This window comes from Halichoerus grypus, chromosome 7 (genome assembly GCF_964656455.1).
Source record: "Halichoerus grypus chromosome 7, mHalGry1.hap1.1, whole genome shotgun sequence".
NCBI lineage: Eukaryota > Metazoa > Chordata > Mammalia > Carnivora > Phocidae > Halichoerus > Halichoerus grypus.
This window is the reverse complement of record NC_135718.1, coordinates 150,507,984-150,535,912: the sequence shown is the minus strand read 5'-3', so window position 1 is coordinate 150,535,912 and position 27,929 is coordinate 150,507,984. Positions and strand designations below refer to the sequence as shown.

Sequence of the window (27,929 nt, the reverse complement as noted above, 5' to 3'; positions counted from 1 at the left end):
TTATAGTTTACAAAGGTTTCTGTATACAGGATCTCATGTGGTTCTCATAAAAATCCAGGGAATTAAGCAGGGCAGGTATCATCTGAATTTACTAATGCAGAAACAGACTTACCAAAATCAAAGAACTAGCCATGGGCCACACAGCTAGTGATTGGCTGACATATTTTCAAAATTAAGATCCTGGCAAAGAGGGAGTCCGTGTTTTAACCCGTGTAATAGCACATAATGTAAGCTCACTGGGTATTTGTTGAATGTGTCTTGTCAGCTGATTTCAGAGTTTTTTTCCACTCTACTATGGAAGTCCATACCATAAAGCCAAATTCTTAACTGAAACCAGTAGATGAGGAAGAAGAGTGGGAGAGGGAAAGGATGGGAGAAGGTAGGAGGCTGGGGATGGAATAAGGGGCGGGGATATTCCCAGGAGAATGAGGAAATTGGAGATGGAGGCAGAACTTCTGGAAATGTCAGTGTTTATTAAACATTTAAGGACACTGGGAGTTTGTGAAGAAATATACAGAATGTAGAAAAATCCTAACAATCCCCTATGGCTGGGAGTGCAGCCTCTCCCCTCCCCCCCCATTTCCCATTTGTTTCTCCTTTCTCTTTGGTTGTTTAAAAGCCATTTCTTAAGGGTTATTTGGCCCCTCTTCAATCCTCTGACCTGTGAGGATTCTTTGCCTCTCTCTGTCTCTCCTTCCCCATGACCTTGAGTCCCAGAACAGTGCTCCAAAGTGGTCAGGGGCACCAATCCTGTAGTTGAGGACTGAGCATCAGGGGCCCCTCTGCTTGGGCTGGCTCTCCATTAAGGATATAATGGGGAGTGGGGAATTGCAAAAACCACATGACGTCATTGGTACTCAGTCATGGGGGGAGGGTACAGGCAAACAAACAAAAAAGAATGGATTAAAAAATAAAAAATAACTAACAACCTAAATAAACCCTGAAGGAGAGTCTGATCTGGACGATCTGGATGTTAGCTAGCTGGGAGGACACAGTATGGAGCTGGGCCACCTGATGGAGGGGAGGGAGGGTCAGAAAGGAAAGCCAGAGGGAGGGACACACTGGGTGGTGCAAGGGATGGAAAGGCCAGGTGGCCTGGGGTTGAGGCACAGGGTATCAAGGTCCCTTTCTTCTCGGTGCCGGAGGGACAGGCACCAAACACACAGTCCTTGGGGCTGGTGAAGGGTAGGGTCAGGCCCTGGGCTCCCAGCAAGCCGGGGAAGGAAGGTGGGGGAAAATAGGAAGTGCGGGGGGGGGGGGGGGGGGGGAATGAAGTTTGGAATGAAACTTACATCTCAAAGGCTGCTGAGGGCAGGGCGGGGGCTGGGGAGCTAAGGAGGAAAGCACCTAGACAGGGGCTAAGAGGAGCCCAGGTTCCCCTGCTCTGGCAGGGCCCGGGGGGTGGTCACTTGTCTGAGTCCAGGCCCATCATGTTCTTGAGGGCGTTCTTGAGGCTGGTTCTGCTGGGGGACTTGACCGCAGGCCGGAGTTCCGAGCTCTGCTCATCCTTCCGTAGCTCCATCTCAATGACCACCACCTGAGAACCTTTGGTGGACTCCGGACCTGTCCCCCGACCCCCCGCCCGGCCCGCTAACCGCTATTTCTTATCCTTGCGAGACTCCCCCAGCCCCTTGGACTTCTTTTCACTGGCCGCCTTGGTGCTTCTGCTGTGATCCAGCATGGCATACAGCACTGGCGTCTGCAGGGAGGGGTCGCGCGTCAGCGGCCGGGTCTGCTGGGGCCTGACTCCTCCCACCCCACCCCTCACTGCTGCCCCGCAGCGCCCCAGCTCGGCCAGGCCCCAGCTCCCACTCACCTGCCGGCCACGCTTCGACGAGTCTTTCGCGGCCTTATGCAATTTCCCCTTCTCCATGGCACTGCAGGGAAAGGGGTTGCTGTCGGTTTGCCCCCCTCCAGGCCGGAGCCCCCTCCAGGGCAGCTACAGCCTCCTCTTCCTTTTGCCCCCCCACCCCCACTGGAGTGTCTCTGTCCAGATGGGCAACAGGCTCCCCTTACCTGAGCCTCCTCTGCAGGGCCGCCTGTCTGCGTAGCCAGCAGAACCGAATCCCATAGAAAAGCAGGAGTACCAACAGCACGACCCCTATGACTCCCCCGATCACGGCTCCCAGGACTATCCCGTACCTGGTTGGCACTAGGAGGGGAGGGAAAAGAAGTAAAGGAGTGAGCAGGGTCATGCCCCTTTGGGTCTTAGCCCCACACCTGTCGCCTGCTGTTGGGGATGTACAGCTCTCAGCCAAGGCTGCCTTCCGCCCACCCTCCCAGAGCCTGAAGGACAATCGCCCAGGCATTTTGCCCCTTCCCCCAGCCCCCCAGTCCTCCTCGATACCCACCCCATTGCGTATTCCCAGACCCCCTCACACCTTTTTCAAAGACGTAGAGTGTGACCTGAGAAGTCTTGCCCACTATGTCTGGTGGGTTTTTGACGTCACAGGTGAAGGTGCCATTGTCACTGTAGTCCAGGTTGTGTATGACAATAGAGCCATCCTTCCAGCGAGGGTCCCCTACCCACTGGATGCGCTCTTTGAAGGTCCCCACCTCGTCAATGTAGGGTTGTCCCTTTGCGTAGTGGAAGATCTATGAGGAATGAGGAGAAGTATGTGAGTGTAGCCTCAGGGTAAGGGATCCTGAGCTGGAGAGGGTAGTTGGGGGTGGGGAGAGAGTGTAGATAGGCCCTAGTCAGATTGCCGCTTACCTTGCCAAACTTAGGGTTATGGCTCCTAAACGATTTCCCCTCCTTTGCCCAAGTGCTCTTTTCTATTGTTCTTCAAAGCCAGCCTTTCGTTATCCAATCCCGGGAACCCCCCCCCCCCCGGCAGGCACTCACCGAGATGGCATCACGGCCCCCTTCGGGCTGGTAGCGCCAGGTAAAGGAGATGTCATCTGAGACCCACTCGCTGGACCAGAAGGAGCAGTGCAGGGTCACCCGGGAGCCCACAGCACCGTGGACCTCCCTGTCCGTGTAAACCACAATGGCCTGGGCTGGGGGGAGCACTGCAAGCAGAGAGGGGAATCAGATGCACAGGTGTGCTCAATGAGGCATATAGAGGAAGTGACACCAATAGGAAGTCAAGAGCTGAGTCAGAGGCCATAGCAAAGCTGGGGAAGCAATGATCAACTCTCAAGCCCAAATCTCTCTGGGCTGACTGAATAATTGGGTGGGAACACTTTGTTGGTTCAAGCTCTTTAGCATGTTCATTAAAGGAAATGAAATCAGCAGTAACAGACCTCTCTTGAGGACTTCCAGAAGTTGGATTCTGTCTCCACGTCTCACTTTCCCTTTGGGTCAGTATTTAACTCTCAAGTCACCCCTTAGATGTAGGCTTTAAGGTTTTTAAAATTTATTATAAGTTAAAAAAATAAAAAATAAAATTTATTATAAGTTATACAGTACTACATTTTGCATTCTTTTTATAAACTATTCAAACCATAGAGATAAAGCTAGAGTTCCTCTTAACACACCCCCCCAACCAATTCCTTTCCTGTAGTCCCCTCTCCCAATTGACTGTTAATCAATTTAGTGCATAACCGTTTTCTATGTATCAAGTGTAATATAAACTAAACAAACTCAAGATGTACATGTGCTTATATGAAATAGTTTTGTTTTATGGATCTTTCTTTTCCTTTGACATACATTGCATCATATTCTACTTGGTTTTTTTCACTTAAGAATATTTATATAGTATCTATCTATCTATCTATCTATCTATCTATCTATCTATCTATCTATCGATCAGTTGGTCGATCGGAGCTTCCCATGTTGATTCATATAGATCAATCTTATTTTTAACAGCTGTATAGTATTTCACAGCATCACAAACTCAAATTTCTTGCAAAAAAATGAAAATAACTAAAGAATGTTTTTTCCTGGCTCAACTGTCCTCACTGCTGAATCCCTAGTTGCCATACAGCTTGCTATTGACTGGGAGGTCAGGGAGAGAAGGATCTTGTACCCCTCTCAGGGGAAGCTGGGTACAGAGGAAGACCCCTGAGCCCAGAGCTCAGATGACTCTGCATGTGAGCCCTCTGTGGTTTGACCCTCCTCACCCTCCTCTTGGCCATTCTGGCCCAGTGCCACTCCCAAGACTCACCCACACAAGGAAGGCCATTCCAGGGAGATTATGTGTGTGGGCTGGCCCTGGGTGGGGGCAACTGTAGACCCTTTTGTTCTATGGGAGGGGGAGGAAGCAACCAAACAAACAGGGACCCATTGTCTGACCAATGTTGGGGGCTTATGCCACCCCCTACCCCTTAACCCCCCCACTCCTGCTCCATAGTCTCAAATCTCCCACCTCAGCATGCAATATCAGTGACTCACTTCTTAGAGCTCTCTTGGGAAACCCAAATGCAGCAACGAAAGTTATTCATTGGATCTAACTTCTATTCCTCCTGTTCTAACATCCACCACTGCCCTTCAGTTCTGCTCAACGGTTCTATGGGTGGGACAGGTTCTGGGACAGAACTCTCTTCCTTATTCTCCAAGACTGCCTCTCCCCATTTCCCTCACTATAACCGTCTCTAACTCCCTATCTTTAACATTTTCTCTGGGTGTCCCAGAGTAGTCCGGTACAACACCCAGAAGAGTATGGGTTCTGGGTTTAGGACTCAAAGAGCTGACAGCAGAGAACCTTGGATATTCTGAGCAGTTCTCTCTCACCCTCAGTTTGCCTACTGCTTATCTATGGTACTAGGCTTTGGGGCAGTTTGGAGAAGGGAAGCATCCATTCGAATAACCCTACTTTGACCTCCTCTTGCTCACCCAACATCTGCCATGGGGTAAGGAAGGGGTTGATTAACTTTTGAAGGAAGACAACTTTAGATGGACAAGATCTTAGAATCTCATAGAATCTCCCTTCTATTCCACTCACCCACATAATAGACAATGGATCCACAGGGAGAAATGCAGGCACCAAGAGACAAAGGATTGGAGGAGTTGGAACCACAAACCTTGGGCTCCTTCCTTAGATCACATTCCCTGACTTTTCTATTGAGGGAAACTAAGGTTAAGTACCTCACACACTACTAGGGAATGAGTAGGGACCAGAACCCAGGTGTCTGATCCTATTCCCTACCACGCGATAACACCGCTTCCCACCAGGCCCTCAGCATGGCTCTGGGGCCATGTTACTACTTTCCAGTCTGGGTCCAGTCAGGTCCACCTCAGGGAAGTTCTCTACACTCTTTTACCTTCTCCCTTCACAGAATACCTTTATTGCGTCCCTCCAAAATATATATATATATTTCCGCCACCCCCCTGAGTATAATATCACCTTCCTGCTCCTGCTCAATCTTTGGTTGCAGTGAGGACTGCAGCAAAGGCAGTGAGAAGGTTGCTGAGAGACATCCTGAGCCCCAGGGCCCCCAGCCTGGGGCGGCTCCACTTACCCAAAGAGGAGAAGAGCAGCGCAGCCAGGATAGGACTGGGGCTGGACGAAGGAGCCCCAGGAGCCATAGCTGGGCCAGGGGCTAGAGCCCGGAGCATCTGCGGGGTTGGGAGAGTGGGGGACAAGTAACTGAGCGGGGTGTTCCTGGAATCTGCTTAAAATCCCCTGGGGTGCCAGTATGAGGGGGCTGTCCTGAGCCAGTAACCAATTGCAGCCTGGCATGTGCAGTTAAGAGGTGGTGGGGAGGGGGGCAGAGCACAGGGAGCAGAAGGGGCATTGTGTCCTCTGGGTCGAGGGGTGGGGGGGACACATACCACCCCATACACAGAGGGCTTTGTGTCTGCTGGCCTCCCCCTGCCCTGGGCTGGAATGCTGGGGTGGGGGGGTTGAGAGGGAGAGGGACAGAAAGAGGGACATAAACACACTTCTCTGAGGGATAGATGGGCAGGGGAACCTAAATCCTAAGGCTCAGGGAAGGGATTCCTCTGTAGCTTCCTTACCAGAGAGTGGGTCCCCCAGAGGACTTGAAAATGGGATATCCCTTGTTTTTTTGTGTTTTGTTTTGTTTTGTTTTATGACTATGGGTTGCATTACAGGCTCCTTGAGATGACCAGGTCATTTGGGAGTCCTTTTTTTTTTTTTCCATTTCCCTGCATCCTGGGTGATTCTTCCCTGATAGAGCTTTTCCCCATTGGAAAATATCCAGGGAAGAATCCCCTGAGCTTTCCCTCTTCATCAGAGAATTTTTCAATGCCTCACACTGCAGTTTAAGTCCATGTCAATTTAGAACAAGGCAACAAAATTGTATTGAGTGCCGGCTGTATGTAAAGTATGGGTATGTGGGTAACAGAAAGAGGAATAAAAATTAAGTTTCTCCTTGAAAGAGTTTAAAATCTAGTTGGGAGGGTGCAGAGAAGGGAGGAGCAGAGGATGAACCCATCAATAACCCAATATAATAAACCATGATGCTTGCCATAGTAGAGAGAAGAACAAAATGCTGAGAATACCAAGGTGGGCTCAACCACGTCTCCTCGAATATGCCCAATACTTCACAAACGTCAGGGAGATTGTTATGTAACAGAGATTAAAAACAAAAGTAAACTGGGGCGCCTGGGTGGCTCAGTTGGTTAAATGTCTGACTCTTGATCTCAGCTCAGGTCTTGGTCTCAGGGTTGTGACCTCAAGCCCTGTACTGGGCTCCACGCTGGGTGTGGAGCCCTAAATAAATAAGGAAATAAAATAAATGAAGTTCAGAGGAAGGGGGAGTTGTATGTAGAAGGCAATATTAGATATGGAATGGGTAGTGAAGGTATCTAGGCAGAATAGCAAAAGCAAAAACAAAGAAGTAGGAAAATGTGTGTGTGTGTGTGTGTGTTGTGTGTGTGTGTTGAGTAAGTTTGTGAAATATTGAGCATATTCAAGGCAGATCTTGTGCCCTCCACTTTGACTTGATTTGGGGGAACTTGAAACAAGTCTGTACAGGAGAATTGAAGCCAATTCGTTAAGGGCACTAAATGGCAGACAAAAGAGGGTGGGTTTAATTGGTATATCATAATGTTACATGATTTTTGTCCCCTTAGTGCTTGTGGTTCTTCATCATGCCACTTCAAAGAATGAAGAGGTAGACCAGATGAAGAGTGGTGGGCAGCAAAGCAAAATTTATTGAGCAGTAGTATAAAGCTCCCAAAGAGGGAGGGGGGCCCGAGAAGGTTGCCCTCGGAGTGTCTAAGTTTAGGGGTTTTTATGAGCTCTTTTGCAGAACTGTCTTAAGCAATCAGGGTGTGCTGAGTCATGCCAATCAGGGCCTTGGTCATGTATCTGTCTACCTATTAGGTTAACGTCTCTGTGCTGATGGTCTTTTTTTGCTGACATCTGGGGGTTTAATGTCTTAACTGCCCTTTGCCCTGTGATACTGACAAATGCTTTGTGGTTAATTGCCTTATTTTCAGACATTTTGCAGAAGTCATTTCTGCAAAGGCTTCAAAGCAGAACGTTAGTGTGGTCCTGTCTAAACTGCAAAACAGGGTGTTAGTGCTGTTTTATTTTAGCTGTCCTGACTCCATACTTTCTTGCTGGGGACCCTGGCCCTGACTACCTAACTGTCCAACTAACTCCTAACAATAAGAATTTCCTGAAGGAGTAATGTGTGGGGTTAGGGATGTCTACATGGTCAGAGCTGAGTTTTAAGACAAATCCAGCCAAAAAATCATTCAGACCAAAGCACTGCAGATTGCTGCCTCCTTTGTTTCCCTCCTTGGGATTATCTGAAATGATTTTTTTTTCACTGAAACTCTCATACTCCCATTTGAAATGTTTTCCCTTCTTTCTTCCCCTTTCTTTCTCTGACCTCAGGCCTTGGCTAGACTGCTTTTCCTCCTGCTTATTTTTAAGATAAACCCTGGTGATAAGGGGCTTGACTTAATGTCTTGTTTGAATTTCAATGTGATTAATTTCCATCAATTACGGGCCCTACAGGTTACTTTGAGGAGAGAGGCCACTGTTGTTCCTGCAGTGGGACCACTGCAGGTTCACCCGGAAAGCCCCAGGCTCCTGGTACCTACCTGTCATCTCCTTACATAGGGGATGGTGGGTTCTGTGATTGGTATTGGGTTTGGATTGTGGAACTCTAAATACGGGACTTGATCATAAACTCCACAGGCAAAATCATCAGTAAATGTTCACAGCATGTTGTTGTAGTCAATTACACCTCCCTAACCCCACCTCCCCAGCTGCAAATAATCACTTTCTACTTTCATCTACCCACCCGTTTTACCTATACTTTCTTTCATGGGATTGCTACTTTCTTTGTTGTATTTATTTATTTACTAATCCTGCTAAGGCTATAAGCTTCTTGAGGACAATTACATGTTTGTATCTTTGAATCCCCTATAGCACTTTCACATACTCTGGCAGAAGGTTATATATATATATATATAAATATATATAACTATTTATATATAAAACTATATATATATAGTATATATTATATTTTGTTATATATATAACTTTAAAGTTTTATATATGTATATATAAGTTATATATACAAAACACTTGTGACTTAAGGAAGAAAAAGGGAATGGGAATTAAATATTATATATATAAAAATATATATAAAATATAAAATACATATAATATATATAACTTATATACATATATAAAATGAAATTATTTAAAGAGCTAAGTGAAAGAGGTATTCATTGGATTTGTTAATGTGAAATGCCAGAGGGCCACAGTGGGATCAATGACGGGAAGTTCAATAGCAGAAAACTGTATTTTATTTTCTTACTTTTAAAGATTTTATTTGTAAATTGTCTCTACACCCAACGTGGGCCTTGAACCCACAACACTAAGATCCAGAGTCGCATGCTGCACTGACTGAGCCAGCCAGGTACCCCCAGAAAACTATATTTTAACATAACAACTTTCTAATGATTAAGCTGTTCACTAAATGAAACTTGAGTTTTGAGGTAACTATTACTGAATGTGTCACAGCAGAGTCTTGAACACTAGTGGCCCTAAGTGTTGCCGAGGAGATCCCTGCACTGGATAGAAAATCAGGTCTGAGGGCCTCTCTGGTCTCTTCCAGTCCAAAAGTCTATAAAAGTGCTTTCATTGTCAAGTATTATAGAAATGCAAAATAGTATTTTCATTTGATGAAGAAATAAGTGAATTTGTGCTATTTAAATCCTGAAAGAAGTGCAGGAGTGCTAAATATAAATGAGATCTGAATATTAATGTAGCTGAATGTTTTTTGTAGGAGTTGCTCTAGGCTGTCTCCTTCACTCCTACCCCCCACAAAAAAAAGAGACTCAAGAACTTTTTCATTTTCTATTCCTTTCTCATTCCCTTTTTCTCCCTTAAGTCACAAGTGCTCTGCAATTGACTGCAGTGCTTGGGTTCCTCAAAACTATATATATGTACACACACACGTGTGTGTGTGTGTTTAAAAATCAAAGCGAGCTTTCCCCCACCCCGGGTTCTTCTAGCTGTGGGTGTCATCCACATAGCCTTGAAACAAGGAACAAAAGAGCGTTGTGTTTGACTAGTGGGCGTCCAGCTCAGGCGGCAGCTCAAGCCCAGGAACTGTAGGGCACAAAGCTAATCCAGGTGGTTAGAGGAGGCTCCCTGGTCTTGGGATGGTGGTCTGCATCGTTCTCACGCTCCTTCCTCAACTTGGGTCTCAACTTGTGTATCTCTGCATTGGCGAAGCTTCCCACTAGAACGGGATGGAGCCCGTTTCCCTGGGTGCCTTGGCCGGCCTACGGGGGAAGGAGGTGGAGCGAAACTAGACTGAGGAGTGCCTGGTGAAGAATCAGGGCAAATCAGATGTTCAGTAGTGCGAAACAAAATGAATTATGTTCACAGGTAAAATGCACACTGTAAAGTCTGAGTCAGCGCCATTTATGCCGAACCCCTGGCAAATTCTGGAGGAAGCCAGCCGAAGGAGACCGGGCAGAGAGGAGACGACCAGAGAAAACCAAGAGTCTGAACAAAGCTGCAACACAGCCACTCCCCATCCTTTATAAAGAGCTGGTGTTGTCACGTGATAGAGACCCCGCCCTAAGGCGGCGGGGACGTTGGGCGTCACTTCCGTCCAGACCGGAACTCAAGATGGCTGCGCTCTTGTTGAGGTGACTTTAGCCTGGGGCTGGGAGTCGGTGTCCGCGGCCCTCGGGAGGCCTGCGCTGCCCCTTACGTCTTGCTGACGGCTGTGTGTCCCGTGCCTGGGCAGGGAAAGGGCCCACGGGTGTGCGTGCCGCGCGCTGTGGAGTCCTAGGGCCCCTTCTCTTTCCCCAGTCGCTCCCGTGCTCGGGGTCACTGGCCCGTTATCTCGTCCCTACTCCTTACCGACGGGTCGCGCGGTTGTCGCCCTTTCCACTTCCCCCCACTTCCAGTACTTTCACCCCAGATGGCTCTCGGGGCCGCACCCAGAGCCAAGCTCCGAGAGAGGAAAGTTACGATTTCGAGGTCAGCGGATCATCCGCTAGGACTTCGAGGTCTTATTCAGGAATTGGGCCTCGGGGAGAGGGATCTTGGTGTGCTTTGTCTTTGCTTATAACTCCTGCAAACGCTAGTTGCTGGCAGTGAGTGTGCACTGAGTTCCTAACGGGCCCCGGGCGGACGGGATCCCTATCGCGCTGGCGATTAGCAATAGCGCTCATAGCGGTCGCTCTAGTGCCCCACAGCAGCCCAGGGAATTCAAGTTTAGTTTCTCTTTTTACTTGGGGAGAGAAGGAAGGGGGAGCGGGTGTCTCAGTTTTCCTATACGAGGTCATTCACTGTCCGGAGAAGTACCCTAGATTTTCTTCCATTCTGAGCTGTCCTCTTTCTAGGCTCCATTCTCTATTCAGAGCCTTTCTAGACACAGCGACTTAAGTGACTTTAGACACTCCTGGTACAAATGCCGGCTTAGTTTCGTGCCAGGCCTATTTTTGGAAAATATTTGTTATGGAAAGTTAGTTTTAATGTTGTTGAGATTTAATTCCTGATTTCCCCAAATGTCTTCTCATTTCTCTTTCCACTTCAGTCACCCAGTAAAAAAAATAGAGGGACTTTATTTAGTTTTTCTCTGTGACAAAACGATCTCTCTTGGAGTTGAGATCAGGAATGGGTTATCTTAATCGATCATTTTTCTCCCTGTCCCTCCTTTTCTTTTTTTCCTAAGGTGAGCCAGGGCCAGTCTTGCCAGAACTGCATTTTTTATTCCAGGTAGTTTTACCATAATTGAATGATTTTGAATTCTTTGATATATCACATTTTGGTAGATGTCAGGGACTTTTGGTAGAATTAACATTTAGCTTGAAATGATCATATTGGTTCTAAACAGTTCATTTTAGGAGTTTCAGGATTATTGTTTAGAAGCTGACAATTATCGTACTCATTAAGTATGTCCAGACAGTGTCATTTTGAGACGTGTAGTATGGTCACCACTAGGATTCAATGCCAAGAAATAGACTTCTTTTTCATTAGAAGTAATCTGAAGCTCATGGGAAGGGTACCTCTCTCTTCTTGTCTCACAAGGGCTTTCTGAAGAGGAGACATAGGGAATTAATTTTTTTTTTTGTAAGATTGATTGATTTATTTTAGAGAGAGAGCAAGCACGTGCGCGGGAGGGGAGAAAATCTCAAGCAGACTCCCTGCTGAGCACAGAGCTGGTCGAAGTCCCAGGGCTCAGTCTAGATCATGACCTGAGCTGAAATCAGTTGGATGGGAGTTGGGAGTTAGACGCCCAACCCATTGAGCCACCTAGGCGCACCCCCCCCCCCCAATTTTTTTTCTGAGTCAAATTCCATTTCACTACAGGGATTTGGAACTGTTCATAATGTGCTAATTTAGCCTCAAAGGAAAATGCCTTCTAGGCAATTCTAGGAGCTGGTTTCTAGTTCTGGCATTGTCACAAATTCCATTTATTTTGGACAAGTCAAGGTCACTGATTCCATAATTGTGGTTTCCTCATTTGTGAATGAAAATAGCAATAACTTGGGCCCACTTAAAAGAAGTATTGGTTAAACATTTTTAATGCTTGGCTAACTAAAAATTATTAGTTCTCAGAGTACTGTATGTCATGGCTTTTGAATAGTGCTCTATAATTTGTATACTCCCTAAACAGTTCACAGACTAGCCAGGAATAAATAACCTGCTGAGTAATGCAAGCTCTGTTGGCACTCACTCAAGGAATGACTTGCCAAAGCCAAGACAGAGATAGAGAACTGAGCTAAGAACAGCTAGGCTTCTGTCTAATAAAGTTCATGCTGCTTAAGCACAAAGTCACCAAAAGTCATTAACTATCTGCACGTTGCTCATCATATAAAATGCTACATGTGAAACACCTCTAAAAATAAGGTCTAACTTTAAATATATAAGACAGCTTTTTAAAATAAGCATATTCATTTACAAACCATTTTTTGGAGCCTCTTCTATGTGTCAGACATTATTATAGGTGTTCTAGACACAAAGCGTTCCAGTCCTATCCTTGAAGAGCTCAGGCTAGCATAGGAGATAAGTAAATAGATTAATTATTAAGCAACATAATAGGTGTTGATATAGAGTTAGGAAGAAGTGGTGTAGAAGCAAGGCAGGTGCAAGTAAGGCTAAAGAAACGGTGAAGTCGCCATCTAGGAGTTGTTGGGTTTTGAAGGATGAGTTTATCAGAGAGGGAGGTTCCACTCTACAGCACAAGCAAAGGCATGTGGTCCTAAGAAGGCATCCTCTGTCTGGGTGTATGTAGTATAATACTGGGTGTGGTAGACATATAAGGGGCTGAAGGGAATTTGTGGGATAATGGGTCCAGAGAGTTGGTTTGGGCTGTGTTGAGAAAGGCCTTGTTTCGCTATCATATGGACCTTATACTGCAAGCAGCAGGGAACTGTTAAAAGACTTTGGGGTAGAAGAGCAATGAAATCAGCTTTATTTTTCAGTAAGTTAGCTTTGGTAATATTGAATGATAGGGAAGAGAGAGTTGCTAGGGAGACCAGTTGAGGAGCTCCTCTTATAGTCCTCTTTGTGAGAAATGAAAAGGATAAGGACTAAAACAGTGGATCGAAGTTTCCTGGATAGTACTGATAGGATTGGGTGATGCCTCGCATATATATGGGGGGGTGAGAGACAAGAAGAAATCAGGGTGTCTTCTGTTGTAGCTTGGGAGTAGGTTGGGTGCTAAGAGCCATTAATGAGAACTTTTGTATACAAAAGATTGCTCGTCATCCTGTCCTTCAAAGTTATACATCTATTTTAGTGTTGCTCTTACCCCAGTTATTTCTTTCTTTTTTTTTTTTTTTAAGATTTTATTTATTTGACAGAGAGAGACAGCGAGAGCAGGAACACAAGCAAGGGGAGTGGGAGAGGGAGAAGCAGGCTTCCTGCCGAGCAGGGAGCCCGATGCGGGACTCAATCCCAGGACCCTGGGATCATGACCTGAGCCAAAGGCAGATGCTTAACGACTGAGCCACCCAGGCGCCCTTACCCCAGTTATTTCTAAAACTTTTTTGGCATACCATCAGATCAAGTTTAGAGGTCGTATAAGAGAAACTCATTATATTGTAGTCACATCTTGTTTTGGACCAAAAATGGTTTTATTTAGTTTGATTACATAGACTTGGCTTTGAATAACTTCTGTTTTTTTCCAAAAGTCAAATCCATTTTCAGCAGATGAATATTTTTATCACCACTGAGGGTTTTAAAAAGAATATGATGTGAATTCTAAAGACCTTGGGGAGACCAATGAAATATTAGTAATATCTTATGTATATGGGCGATATTGCTGAGATAGTGAGAATGCCTTTCTGTACATATTCTTATGTAATCCTCCCAGCGACCAATCAGGTAGGTCTTATCAATCCCCTTCATAAATGAAAAAGCTGCAGCTCAGTGATTCTGTAAAGTTACACAACTTATGCAGAACTAGAACTCCAATCTGACTTTTTTATTTTAATGTTCTTTCTGCATCACTTGTTGCCCCAGTCCAGGGAAGAGTTTCAGAAATGATTTGAGCAGTGCTTACATTTTTGGGTAGACATGTGTATTGTATTTAGAAGGGAACAATACTAATGAGAATGATACATTCTGGCTTGTTATTTAAAAATAAAGTACTGTTACCTTGTAGCTATAACATATAAAGCCCAAGTCCTTGGTAGAACTTTTCAGAGTTCCTGGTTTCACATGAAAGGCAAGGATAGATACCTACTTTTGTCATGTTTCAAATAAGGCTATGGAGTTGGTGCAGCTAGTTTCTGTTAGGGCCTTGTGGAAAGCTTACATTGGTATTTGTCTGGGAAACAATAGAACTAGACAGAGAGTGCTGTAGATTCCAACCCACATCTGCAAACTCTTGCCGGGTAGCTGGGTGACTGGACCTAGCCTGGTGTGAGGAATGCATGCCCTGCAACTCCAGAGCCACAATTGCTTCAATTGATTGAAGACATTTGTTCCCACTTCTCCTTTCTGGGAGTCTTGGGTACACAATGTCAGTATTCACCTCTTGCCTCCAAAGCTGGAAAGAAGGAAGAGCTGAAGGAAGTGTTGATTGGATTATTTTGCCTTCAAATAGTGGACCCTTCTACTGTCCTAGTGTAAAGCATAGGGATTTTGAACTGTTTATGCATCTAGTATCAGTGGTGTGGGGGATACCATGAGCTTTTTTTAGAAGATCATTGGATCTCAAGGAGATTTTATATCGCACAGTGCCTTACATATAATAGATATATGTAAACTTTTGTATAATCGATGTATTTTTAATTTTAATCCCACTTGCGTAACTTTCTTAAATACTTTTGGAAAGATTTTATATAATAATGTGAATAAAGGGGTGTAGTGGTCGTTTTTTCATAATGCTGTGTGAACTCTGGATCAGTTAAATTCACTTTCCATAGAATGCCTGGGCACATCTTAGTTTTAGACTTGAAAAGCAGTTTTGGTACTGATGTATATCTTTCAAAAATAGCAACTTTTTGGTAGAAAACGTGTATCCTCCTCACGTAACTCTTCACTGGTCAGGGGAATCTTTGCGTTCCCATGCTTTTTGCATGATTAGAGACTTTTTTTTTTTTTTTTAATTTATTTATTAGAGAGCGAGCGAGAGAGAAACAGCGTGAGAGGGGAGAGGGTCAGAGGGAGAAGCAGGCTCCCCGCTGAGCAGGGAGCCCGATGTGGGACTCGGTCCCGGGACTCCGGGATCATGACCCGAGCCGAAGGCAGTCGCTTAACCAACTGAGCCACCCAGGCGCCCCATGATTAGAGACTTTTTGACTTGAAGTTCATCCAGCTTGTCTGGAACTTGATGGTAGTTCCTAAAATGATAGCTTAATATTTAGAACCCTCTTTCCACAAACTCCTTATTCTTCTTAATTCATCCATTTGTAGCAGTTAACTAAGTGTATTTTTATTCTTGTTCTTATTTACCCCTGTCTTTTACTTATTTATTTATTTTTAAAAGATTTTGTTTATTTATTTGACAGAGAGAGAGACAGCCAAAGAGGGAACACAAGCAGGGGGAGAGGGAGAGGGAGAAGCAGACTTCCCACCAAGCAGGGAGCCCGAGCCCGATGGATCATGACCCGAGCCGAAGGCAGACGCTTAACAACTGAGCCACCCAGGCGCCCCTACCCCTGTCCTTTAACCATCACCTAACTTTAAAAAAAATGACATTCTTTGTTGAACATTATCAACTGATTATTCTTTTATCTTGTATTATTCATGTTCAGCTAAAACATTATTTTTATTTGTAGGTTATATATGTGATTATTCTCCAGTTATTTAAAGTTGTAGCTTTCCAGCTAAAAAATAATCTCAAGGACATTGATACTGTCCTTGTTTTCATCTCACTAATTTTTCCCTCCAATCCTAAATCTAACATGGTACAGAAATAGAGAAGTTGATAAACTGAGGTTGATCTCTAAATGTGTGTTGACTCTTCATTCTCTCTCTCTCTCTTTTTTAAAGATTTTATTTTTAAGTAATCTCGACACGCAACGTGGGGCTTGGGGGATACAACCCCGGGATTCAGGGTTGCAGGCTCTACCCACTGAGCCAGCCAGGCGCCCCCCCATTGACTCTTTATTCTCTTGCAGACATGTTGGCCGTCATTGCCTCCGTGCCCACCTTAGTCCTCGGCTCTCTATCAGAAAGTAAGTTTCTAAATTTGTGGAGGTCGTTATGACTTAACTTTTCTTCCCTCAGGGAACAGCAGTGGGTTGTTGGTTTGGATTTTGGGGGTACGTATGAAAGAAGGAAGTTGCAGATGGTTGGCTGAAAATTTAATGATTGTGGTCACTATTTTTCTCATCTGGTAATAGAAGGATGGATAAGAATATTAAACTTTAAATTTGAGAAATATTTTATACTTTCAGAAAAGTTGGAAGAATAGTACAATGGAGTTCTATATACATTTCACCTAGATTCATCGGTTTTTAACATTTTGCTGTGTTTGCTTAGAGTTTTATGTATTTTAGGTTGTGTCTTATGAAATTGTTATTTTTGTTGGTCAAACCTGGTCTAATATTGACAATTTAGTGTGGTCAAGGCTGATGTATATTTAATTACTGTTAGTATTTTCTCTGAATTCTTTGAGATGAAATTGCAGACACCATGATGCTTTACTTCTAAATACTTCTTCTAAGAACAAGAACATTATCTTATATAACAGTATAATTATACAAACACAATTATCAAATTCAGGAAATTTAACATTGAGGTACTTTTATCCAGCATACAGTTAGTTTTCAGATTTTCTTTTTGTCCAATATAATGTACTTTATAGAAATACAGTCTTCCTGTTCCCCATCCAGGAGCTAATTAGGCTCACACATTGTATTTATTTGTCATATTTCTTTAGTTTCCTTTAATCTGGAACTGCTTCTTAGCCTTCCTTTGTCTTTTATGACACTGACATTTTGAAAAATACAGGCCAGTTTTTTGTAGAGTGTCTCAAGTTGGGTTTGTCTGACCATTTCCTATAATTAGAGTCAGTTTACCCATTTTTGTCAGGAGTAATACTTAAGTGATGTATATTCTCTGTTACATTCACATCAGGGGGCATGTGATCATTTGAATAAGGGAATGTCTGCTAGGTGTTTTTCTACTATGAAATTACTGTTCTTTTCTTTGTGTAATTAGTAAGTAATCTATGGGTAGGTTATATTTTCTTGAGGAGGATGGAGTCATGTTTAATATGGGTACATAATAAATTGTTGAACACAGCTGTTCAACACTTGGCTGCAACCCAACCCAGTGACAAGGGAAACCAAGAAACTGTTCAGAGGTACTGAGCTGATCCAGTTTTTGATTTTTGAGAACATGAAAGGGAGTCTTGACAAAACAGATGAGAGCAGGTGGTGATGTAGGAGACAGCACCCGTGGCCTGGGGAAAGGGTGATCCATTTGTGTAAATGGTTTTGAAATATTGTCCTTGCTCTGCTGTGCAGCATGAAAGAAGCTGAGCTTCTGTTGCAGGACCTGTGTGTTTGGGGATTAGAAAGAAGAGTTCTCTCCTCTGATATGACCTCACTGGGTGATTGAGGTTATTAATAACTGAGTCAGACTTGGCATAGGGACAAGGGGAGTGGACGAACATGTTTTCCTTCTGCAGTGGGCTCATCCAGCCCAGCTTAGAGCTTAGCTTTTTTTATTTAACTTTTTGTTATGTAAAAACTTAAGCCAAGTTTACTTTTAATCATTTTAAAAGCTTCTCGTTTTATTTTAGTGCTGTTCCTTTGGGAACCACAGCCAAGGAAGAAATGGAGAGGTTCTGGAATAAGAACACTGAGTTAAACCGTCCTCTGTCTCCTCATATCACTATCTACAGGTAAGGTCTCTGGAACTGGGGAGTCTAGAAGTAATGGGTGAAGGTTCTGGAGGTTGGGCCATTGCGTCTCTGACTATTTCTATTTCCCTCAGGCCTTTTATATAAGAAGACTATTTTCTGTCTTCTGTCCTAGAGGGTAATTTATCCTGTAGAACTACCATTTGGAAAATTCTGGTGGGTCAAAATGTAATTCCCATTAATTGAAAAACATTATTTTGAAACAGTTTCAAATTTACATAAATGTTATAGAAACAATACATTGAATTCCTGTATAGCTTTATGCACATTCCCAACTTGTTAGCATGTCCAGATGATTTAAGATCAAGTGCAGAGATGATGTTCCATCAGTCCTATAATGCTGCTGTAACAAGTGAGCACAAACTTTGTAGCTTAAAACAACACACTTACTGTCTTATAGTTCCATAGGTCACAAGTCTGACGCAGGTCTCACTGGGTTAAAATTAAGGTGTTGGTAGGGCTGCATTCCTTTCAGAAGGTTCAAGGGAAGAATCTGTTTCCTACCCTCTTCTAGCTTTTAGAGGCTACTCTGAGTTCCTTGGCTTGTGGCCTCCTTCCTCCATCTTCAAAACCAGCAATGATGGGTGGTGTTCTTCTCCCTCCCACCACTTCGACCCTGCTTCCATTGTCACATTTCTTCTCCATTCCCTCCTGTCAGCCTCTCCCACTTGTAAGGACCTTTGTGATTATGTTGGGACCATCCGGATAATCCAGGATAGTCTACTTAGCCTAAGGTGAGCTTATTAGCAAACTTAATTTCATCTGCAACTTTAAATTCCCCTTTGCCATTTAAGGTAAAATACTCACAGGTTCCAAGGAGTAGAATATGGACATCTTCAGGGAGGTCGTTATTCTGACTACCACAAACCCTTAATACTTGAGTGTGTGTTTCTTAAATTCAAGGACACTCTAGGGGCGCCTGAGTTGCTCAGTTGGTTAAATGCCAGACTTCTGATTTTGGCTCAGGTCCTGATCTCAGTCAGATTGTCAGTCCGGGTCGTCGCATCGGGCTGTGTGCTGAGCATGGAGGCTGCTTGGGATTCTCTCTCACCCTCTCCCTCTCCCTCTGCCCCTCCCTGCCCCCTCTCTCTCTCTTAAAAAAAAAAAAATTCAAGGACACTCTGTAGTACAACCATCACAATCAGAAAATTAACTTTGACCCAGTGTCACCATCTAATCCTCAGATCCCATTCAAATGTTGTCACTTGTCCTAATAATGTCCTTTATAGGTCCAGGATCCAAGCCAGGATCATATATTGCATTTAGTTATCTCTTTAACTCTTTGATCTCCTTCAGTGTGGAACAGTTTTTCAGTCTTTCCTTATCTTTCATGACCTTAACATTTTTAGAATGTTCCTGTTTGGGTTTGCCTGACGTTTTCTTGTGATTTATTCATTTTTGGTAGGAATACCTCTGAGGTGATGCTGTGCTCTTTTCTGTGCATTGGGGGGGGGGGGGGGAGGTAGCTACACATGATAATGATTTATATCCCATTACTGGCGATGTTGACTTTTATCATTAGTTAAGATGTGCCTGCTTAGGTTTCTTCATCTATAAAGTTAATGAATAAAGATACTGTGTTTATTAATTGTTAACTATTTTGTGGTGAGACTTCTGCCCCCCATCTGTTGATGATACTTACCATCAGCATTTATTAGTTATTACTAGGAGTCAGTTATTACTATGATGGTTGCCAGATTATATTTTTTCTAATTCCATCATACCCTCTAGATTTATTTATAAATTAATTAATTAATAAATAGGCTAAAGCTTGCTTTCTTTATCAGTACAGACTCAAGGATTCCTAAAAGGAAAAACTCATTTCTCCTCTACTCTTATGACACCAGCTAAAGGAAAAACAGCACTGTTTCCTCTCTGCTTTCAGTACTTCTAACACCAAATGTATGGAGGTTTTTCCCACACCAGCCAGTTTTCCAACTCTGTGGACACCAGTTGGGTGTGCAATAATTCATTTAGGACACTTACTATCTGGAGTTAGTGCAGGCCCCACAGGTTAGGGGCTCAGTCCCACAGGACTGCCCCCGACTCCAGATGGCAGTTTGCAAGTCCTGGGCTTTTGACTGACCAGCTATAAATCAAGGGTTCTTTCTACCCCCTCCTCAGGTTCAATAATTTGCTAGAATTGCTCACAGAACTTGGAAACATTTACTTACTTTACTAGTTCCTTATAAGGGATATTACAGCTGATACAGATCAACAACCAGGTACCCTTTTAGGTACCTCTGGGTCAGGAGTAGTTCCCAGCACAGCAGCTTCTGTCCCCATGGAGTTGGGATACACCACCCTCTTGACATGTGCACATACTTACCGACCTGGAAACTCTGAATCCTTCACTTTTGGGATTTTTATGGAGGCTTAATCGGTAGGCATGATCAAATATTAACTCAATCTCTAGCCCCTCTTCCCTCCCTGGAAAAAGAGGGGTTGGACCTGAAAGCTCCAAGTTTCTAATCATGGCTCAGTCTTTCTGGTAACCAGCTCCCATCCAGAGTCACCTCATTAGAACAAAGGACACTCTTACCACCCAGGAAATTCCAAGGGATTTCGGAACTGTGTGTCAGGAATCAGGGTCAAAGACCAAATATTAGAACAAAAAATATACCTAACACTCCTATCACTTGGGAAATTATAAGGGTTTTAGGAGCTCTGGTGTCAGGAACCAGGAACAGAGACAATGTATATACATATTTTTTATTATTTCACAGTTCCTATTTTTCCCAAAAGGTTACACTGTTACTCTCCTTTATTTTGACGTCCAAACTGTCCCACACTCAGCCAGTGGGAGTTCTTCAAGAATGCTCCTGTGCAGTCAAGATCTGGGTGCTGGATGTGCTCATTGCTACCAGGATGTCACGGCTTCCAGGCCTTTTCAGTAGCGAGAGCTGGGATGTGTATGTCCGCCGACGCCGGGGCACACGTAGGTACGAGCGTACACGCGCGCGCATCGACGCCGACGCCGGGGCGCACGTAGGTACGAGCGTACACGCGGGCACTGACGCCGACGCCGGGGCGCACGTAGGTACGAGCGTACACGCGCGCGCATCGACGCCGACACCGGGGCGCACGTAGGTACGAGCGTACACGCGGGCACTGACGCCGACGCCGGGGCGCACGTAGGTACGAGCGTACACGCGCGCGCATCGACGCCCGACGCCGGGGCGCACGTAGGTACGAGCGTACACGCGCGCGCATTGACGCCGACGCCGGGGCGCACGTAGGTACGAGCGTACACGCGGGCACCGACGCCGACGCCGGGGCGCACGTAGGTACAAGTGTACACACACGCGTCGATGCCGACGCCGGGGCGCACGTAGGTACGAGCGTACACGCGGGCACTGACGCCGACGCCGGGGCGCACGTAGGTACGAGCGTACACGCGGGCACCGACGCCGACGCCGGGGCGCACGTAGGTACGAGCGTACACACACGCGTCGATGCCGACGCCGGGGCGCACGTAGGTACGAGCGTACACGCGCCCGTCGACGCCGACGCCGGGGCGCACGTAGGTACGAGCGTACACGCGGGCACCGACGCCGACGCCAGGGCGCACGTAGGTACGAGCATACACACACGCGTCGATGCCGACGCCGGGGCGCACGTAGGTACGAGCGTACACGCGCTCGTTGATGCCGACGCCGGGGCACACGTAGGTACAAGTGTACACACACGCGTCGATGCCGACGCCGGGGCGCACGTAGGTGCGGGCGTACACGCGCGCATCGATGCATCTGTAGCTGCTTCTCGGGTGTTCTCCGAGGTAACACTGATGGCGGCTGTGCTGGTCCTTGAGCTCCACTACCCGCTTTACTTGGGTTCTTGCCAGGGAGGCTGGCCATTTTTTGACCACCTCCACAAATACCGCAACGCTTCAGATTTTTTCCAAGCCAGATTCCAGAAATAATTCTGATTGTAGAAAGTGGACATTCTACTGAAACAGAAGGAGACTAATAAGTGATCTTAATCCTTGCAACTTTATGATAAAACTTTTTTTAAGAGAGAAAAGATTTGGGGAGATTATAATGGTGAAGAACTTACTATTATATTATTCTGAGTCTATATTTAAATCCCTGGCCTAGGGGCTCCTGGGTGGCTGCCTTCAGCTCAGGTCATGATCCCAGCGTCCTGGGATCGAACCCCATGTTGGGCTCCCTGCTCAGTGGGAAGCCTGCTTCTCCATCTGCCCACCCCCCTACTCATGCTCTCTCTCTAGTTCTCTCCCTCTCAAATAAATAAATAAAATCTTTAAAAATAATAATAATTAGCCCTGGCCTTTTTTCTTGAGTCACATAACGAATGGTAGTAAGCAGTGGGCTTGAGTCTTTCATTACCTTGTTTGCTCTTAGAGTTATGAAGCTCTAGACACACTTGCAGGGAAAAAAAAAAAAGCATCAAGGAGCACAGGGCTGTTTCCAAGGTGATATGTCCACGAAAGATGGCTGATTTATGTTTTATGGAATCATATTTTCTATTACTAACTTCTAGAGTTGTTTGGAGGAGGCATGAAAATAAGGTTAAGTTAGCACCATATGAGATACTCTTTATCTCTTAATAAATTGGGTCAGTTTATCAAAGCAAAAATGTATGCAGGGTTTAAGTTATCAGGAAAACAAGAGTCACTGAAAAGGATGTTAGAAAACTTTCAGGGGCGCCTGGGTGGCTCAGTCGTTAAGCGTCTGCCTGCGGCTCGGGTCACGATCTCAGGTTCCTGGGATCGAGCTCCACATCGGGCTCCCTGCTCAGCGGGAAGACTGCTTCTCCCTCTCCCACTCCCCCTGCTTGTGTTCCCTTTCTTGCGCTGTGTCTCTGTCAAATAAATAAATAAAATCTTTAAAAAAAAAGAAAAAAAAACTTTTTCAAGGGGCACCTGGGTGGCTCAGTCGGTTAAGTATCTGCCTTCGGCTCAGGTCATGATCCCAGGGTCCTGGGACCGAGTGTCGGGCTCCGGAGCGGGGAGCCTGCTTCTCCCTCTCCCTCTGCCACTCCCCCTGCTTGTGTGCTCTCTCTCTCATAAATAAAATCTTAAAAAAAAAAAAAATGAAAACTTTTTAAAACTTAAGAGTTGGAAGGGTCCATTAAATTTAATTTCATCATCAACTTCATTGGTTTTCAGAGTGCTCCCTGGGGCTTTGGATATTCCACTAAGCTCCTGTGGATAGTTGTCTGGGGGCTGGCCAACATGCAGGTGAAACTATAGGCCGCCGGCCCTGGGTAACCAAAGCAACTTTACTTTGATCTGTTTAATATATTGCGTTTTGCATTTCAAGAAAGGTGCTGCTCACACACACACACACACACACACACGCACGAAGTTAAAAGTCACGGTTGTACCTAATGAGTAAATATCTTCTGCAGTATTTTCTTGTGGTTGTCTGCCTATGCTTGTATACTTCTAGTATACAAGGAACTCACTACCCCACTTTTCCAGTTTGGGAACTTCTCTTATCATCAGAAAGACCCTTCTTTTATTGAAGTTGCTGCAACTTATATTTTCTAGTCAATGGCTCTAATTTTAACTTGAATCGTATAAAATAAATGTAAGCGCACTGGTTCTCCGACATCTGTTTATTGATTTTGAATGTCTTTTCATGTGCTTATTGGCCATTTACATATCTTCTTTGGAGAAAGGAATATTCAAATCCTATGCTCATTTTTTAATTGGGTTGTCTTTTTACTTATTTTTTTTAACATTTTTTATTGTGGTGAAACGTGTAATATAAGACTTTCCATTTTAACCATTTTTAAGTGCACAATTCAGTGGCATTAAACATATTCACCTTGGGGCGCCTGGGTGGCTCAGTTGGTTAAGCGACTGCCTTCGGCTCAGGTCATGATCCTGGAGTCCCGGGATCGAGTCCCACAATGGGCTCCCTGCTTAGCAGGGAGTCTGCTTCTCCCTCTAACCCTCCTCCTTCTCGTGCTCTCTGTCTCTCATTCTCTCTCTCACAAATAAATAAAATCTTAAAAAAAAACAAAACATATTCACCTTGTACAAACCATCTCACCACTACCCATCTCCAGAATCCTTCATTAAACAATAATTCCCATTCTCCTCTGCCCCCAGCACCAGCCCCTAACCATTCGATTTTCTCTCTCTATAAATTTGACTACTCTGGGTATCTCATGAAATAGAATCATACAATGCTTGTCCTTTTGTGCCTGGCTTATTTCACTTGGCACAATGTCTTCAAGGTTCATCCATATATATATATTTTTTTAAAGATTTTATTTATTTATTTGACAGAGAGAGAGAGAACAAGTAGGCAGAGAGGCAGGCAGAGGGAGAGGGAGAAGCAGGCTCCCCGCCGAGCAGGGAGCCCGATGCGGGGCTCGATCCCAGGACCCTGGGATCATGACCTGAGGCGAAGGCAGCCGCTTAACCGACTGAGCCACCCAGGCGCCCCAAGGTTCATTCATATTGTAGACTGTGTCAGAATTTCTTTTCTTTCTAAGGCTGAATAAATGCTCTGTTGTATGTGTACGTTACATTTTGCTTATCTATTCATCCACCCGTGGACGTTTGTGTTGCTTCCATCTTTCGGCTCTTGTGAGTAATGCTGTAGTGAGCATCAGTGTACAGGTACCTCTTTTCGGTTCTTTTGGGTATATATCCAGAAGTGGAACCGAACTGCTGGATCATATGGTAATTCTTTATTTAATTTTTTGAGGAACCCGCCATACTGTTTTCCACAGGAGCTGCCCTGTTTTATGTTCCCACCAACAGTGTACAAGGGTTCCAATTTCTCTACCTCCTCATCAACACTTGTCATTTGTTGGGTTTTTGGTTTTTTTTTTTTTTTTTTAGGTTTTATTTATTTATTTGACAGAGCGAGAGAGAACACAAGCAGTGGGGGGAGTGGCAGGCAGGGAGCCCAATGCGGGGCTCAATCCCAGGACCCTGGGATCATGACCTGAGCTGAAGGCAGTCACTTAACCAACTGAGCTACCCAGGCGCCCCATCATTTGTTGTTTTTGTTTGTTTTTAGTAACAGCCATCCTAAGGTTAGGTGTGAAGAGGTATCTTGTTCTAATTTTGATTTGCCTCTCCCTAGTGATTAGTGATGTTGAGCATCTTTTCATATACTAACTGGCCATTTGTATATCTTCCTTGGAGAAATGCTCTTTACTTTGTCGATAGTATTACTTGCAACATGGTTGTTAAATAACTTATTGAAATTCATATATCCTATGTCTCTAGCTTTCCTTGATTAACATTCCAGTAACAATCAAAAAGGAAATAAAATTAATACATTTCAAATCAGTGTATTTGTTGATTGCTTATAGTGTGCTTGATACTCTTTTAGGAGTTGGAAATACAGAGATGAATAAGATCTAATCTGTGTTCAAAGGGATCTCATTATGTCCTGAAAAAAATTTTTCCTGAGGGAAAATTTTAGTGGCTCTTAGTGATTACCTTTTCTGCAAGTGAATTAAAACAGTCTTGATTTTCTATACTAGACTCTTACCTAATGTTCAAACAGGAAATAGTGGGAATAAAATAAAGGAAGGAAGGAGATAGTGGGAATGATTTGCCTTTGCTCTGTGATGTCTAGGCCTCCGCTAGAAAACACAAAGGCTGGGGCTGAATTAATCTGAAGATCCATTTACTCACATGACTTGGGTTGATTCTGGTTGTTAAGGGGCACCGGCCTTTTCTCCCCGCCTGAGCCTTACAACCTGAGCTCTCTGCTTCAGGTTCTATTTGGGCTTCCTCACAGCCTGAGAGAGTGTGATTTGGAAGTCATGCCATATCAGTTCTGCTACATTCTCTTTCTTGAGGCCATCAATCATGAAGTTCTGCCCAGGTTCAAGGGGCTCAATACTTACGTGCCTGATAAGGAGTGACAAGACTCTGGAAGGTCATGTGGGACTGGAAATAGTACTGTGGTTGTTTAGGAATTAAAATCTCCTTACCACCTCAGCACTCAGCTGACCCAGGCTGTGGTTGTAACCATATTTGAAAATTAGGGTCACATTTGACTCCAGCAGTTTCTCATCTCACCCCCATTTTCACTTCAGTATTTCTAAATATCCAGAGCTGTGCACGCGCTTCATCTGGTAGCTCTTCCAGTCATGGGATTTCATTCGCTGGCCACGAGCCCTAAGTCCATTTGGAATGCCAAGCAGTGTCTTACAATTTCCCCACCTCTGTTTTTTTCAGTTCTCTCAAATCAATATTTGTTCTTTTTCAGTCTGATAATCATTCTCTTTGACAAATAAAATAGTTGAGCAATCTGCTTTGTACTCTGTCATCTATTAACATAAAATTGTCCATCCTGGTTAGGAGGCTTTCTTTCCCTGAATACAATTTTAAAAGCCCCTTTTTGTTGTCCTTGACATTTTTTGCAAGCCTCAGCTTATTCTGGGTTTTAGTCTCCTCATTTATCTAACCAAATTATGTCATTGTTCTCTGCTTGTTCTTTGTTATGTGGCTCTTCTTCTGCCTTTTATATTTATCCTGTTAAGTCTGAGGTAAGCAGAGTGGGGTCTAGTCAGTTTTTTGGGTTTCTTTGGACATAACTCCTTTCTTACTGTGACCATTTTCATTACATAGTTAGAATTTCTTTTTGAGATTTTTTTCAGCCTACTTGAGTAGCTTCCCTGTAGAGTGTTGAAAATATGGTCTGATTATGCTCAGCTTTTCCTATCTAAGCAGACTTTCCGAGATGAATGTTAACTTTATCCATAGACTCCCGTTCTTTCCATTTCACTAACCAATCCTCTCGAGCATGAGAACTAGGTCCAGGGGTGCCTGGGTGGCTCAGTTGTTAAGCGTCTGCCTTCGGCTCAGGTCTTGATCCCAGGGTCCTGGGATCGAGCCCCGCATTGGGCTCCCTGCTCGGCGGGAAGACTGCTTCTCCCTCTCCCACTCCCCCTGCTTGTGTTCCCTCTCTTGCGGTCTCTGTCAAATAAATAAATAAAAATCTCAAAAAAAAAAAGAACTAGATCCAGAATATAGCAGTGTTAGTTGTCCTTCTATAGAAATGCTCTGGCAAATTAATGATTCAGAACATGATTTAGAAAGGGGTTTGATGACAAAGTATTTCGAAATGACCATGGATTAAACATTTACTAAATGCAGGAAAATTGGATTTAAAAATTTGGGATAGGTAGTTTATTAGGGAATAAATGGTATGCTCAATGTGAATATTTATGGGCACATAATAAGAAATAAAGAGTCCAAGGGTGACTGTATATTCTATGAAACTAGATCAACAAAACTCACTTCGTTTTCCTTTTACTTCAGTCTTGTGACTGGCACAAGGAAGGACCCAGGTGGTTGTATTCTAGTGATTATTTTCTATGTAGATGCAACTTTAATTGGTGTCTTTGACCCACTCACGTTGTTTCTTCTTATGAAAGGAGGAGTTTGAGTTGTGATTGATTCCTTCTGGTAAAAGGAGGGATGCTTCTCCTGAAATCAGTTTTCATATATTCAAACTAGAAAGTGGAAACACAAGAATGCAAAAGCTGTTTTGTTTTTATGTGTAAATAGTGCCTATTTCCAAAGTGTATAAACCAAAATGGAGTCTCTCTTGTGTTGTTGTATTTTCCTTTTTCTAATTGCCTTTGTGTATTTCTTTGCAGTTGGTCTCTTCCCATGGTGATGTCCATTTGCCACCGCGGTACTGGTGTGGCCTTGAGTGCAGGTACGTACATGTGTATTTATGTGCACGTATGTGTGCGCGTGCACGCACACACACCCCATTTGAAGAACTTTGCTGTTTCTGTGGCTCTTAGCACCGCCTCCTCTACAAATCAGTAACTTGATGTAAAGAAAATGATGAGTCCTTTTAAGCTTATTGTTCATTCATTCCTTTAACAATTCATTCTGAGTTCCCAGTGTGCACACGTTCTTTTCTTAGACAGTTTTTTTTAATTTAAGCAATCTCTACACCCCATGTGGGTCTTGAACTCACAACCCTGAGATTAAGAATCGCATGCTCTTCCGACTGAGCCAGCCAGGTGCCCCTACTTAGCGAGTTTTTACATCATCCCTAGCACATCCTGATGTTATATTTATTGAAATTACAGAGAGCAGAGGTAGAAATGTCATAAAGATGGGCTAGCTGACTAAATGTTGACCAAACACGGCCCAAGATTAGTCATCAACCTTATTCTTACAGAAACTCCGTTTTAGCACCCATTCTTTATCACCTAGAATTGATCAGGCCCACAAAGATTAAGTCAAT

General features: G+C 44.3%; 2 protein-coding genes across 2 annotated transcripts in view; one reads left to right on the top strand and one right to left on the bottom strand.

Annotated features, from left to right (window-relative positions):
• Positions 1 to 453: 453 nt before the first annotated feature.
• Positions 454 to 5,560, bottom strand: MPZ (myelin protein zero). The gene is made up of 6 exons (XM_036101465.2): positions 5,404 to 5,560; positions 2,846 to 3,012; positions 2,382 to 2,595; positions 2,017 to 2,152; positions 1,817 to 1,877; positions 454 to 1,699 (listed from the first exon to the last, which is right to left on the bottom strand). The coding sequence occupies exons 1-6, from the start codon at positions 5,498 to 5,500 to the stop codon at positions 1,598 to 1,600; spliced, it is 777 nt and encodes a 258-aa protein (XP_035957358.1). The 5' UTR covers positions 5,501 to 5,560; the 3' UTR covers positions 454 to 1,597.
• A 4,408-nt stretch (positions 5,561 to 9,968) lies between these two features.
• The window catches only part of SDHC (succinate dehydrogenase complex subunit C), a 34,693-nt gene continuing 16,732 nt past the window's right edge, over positions 9,969 to 27,929 (top strand). The window contains exons 1-4 of the mRNA XM_036101468.2: positions 9,969 to 10,033; positions 15,968 to 16,024; positions 17,599 to 17,700; positions 27,325 to 27,386. Of these exons, the coding sequence (XP_035957361.1) occupies positions 10,014 to 10,033; positions 15,968 to 16,024; positions 17,599 to 17,700; positions 27,325 to 27,386 (241 nt within the window). The 5' untranslated portion in view covers positions 9,969 to 10,013. The remainder of the gene's footprint in view (positions 10,034 to 15,967; positions 16,025 to 17,598; positions 17,701 to 27,324; positions 27,387 to 27,929) is intronic.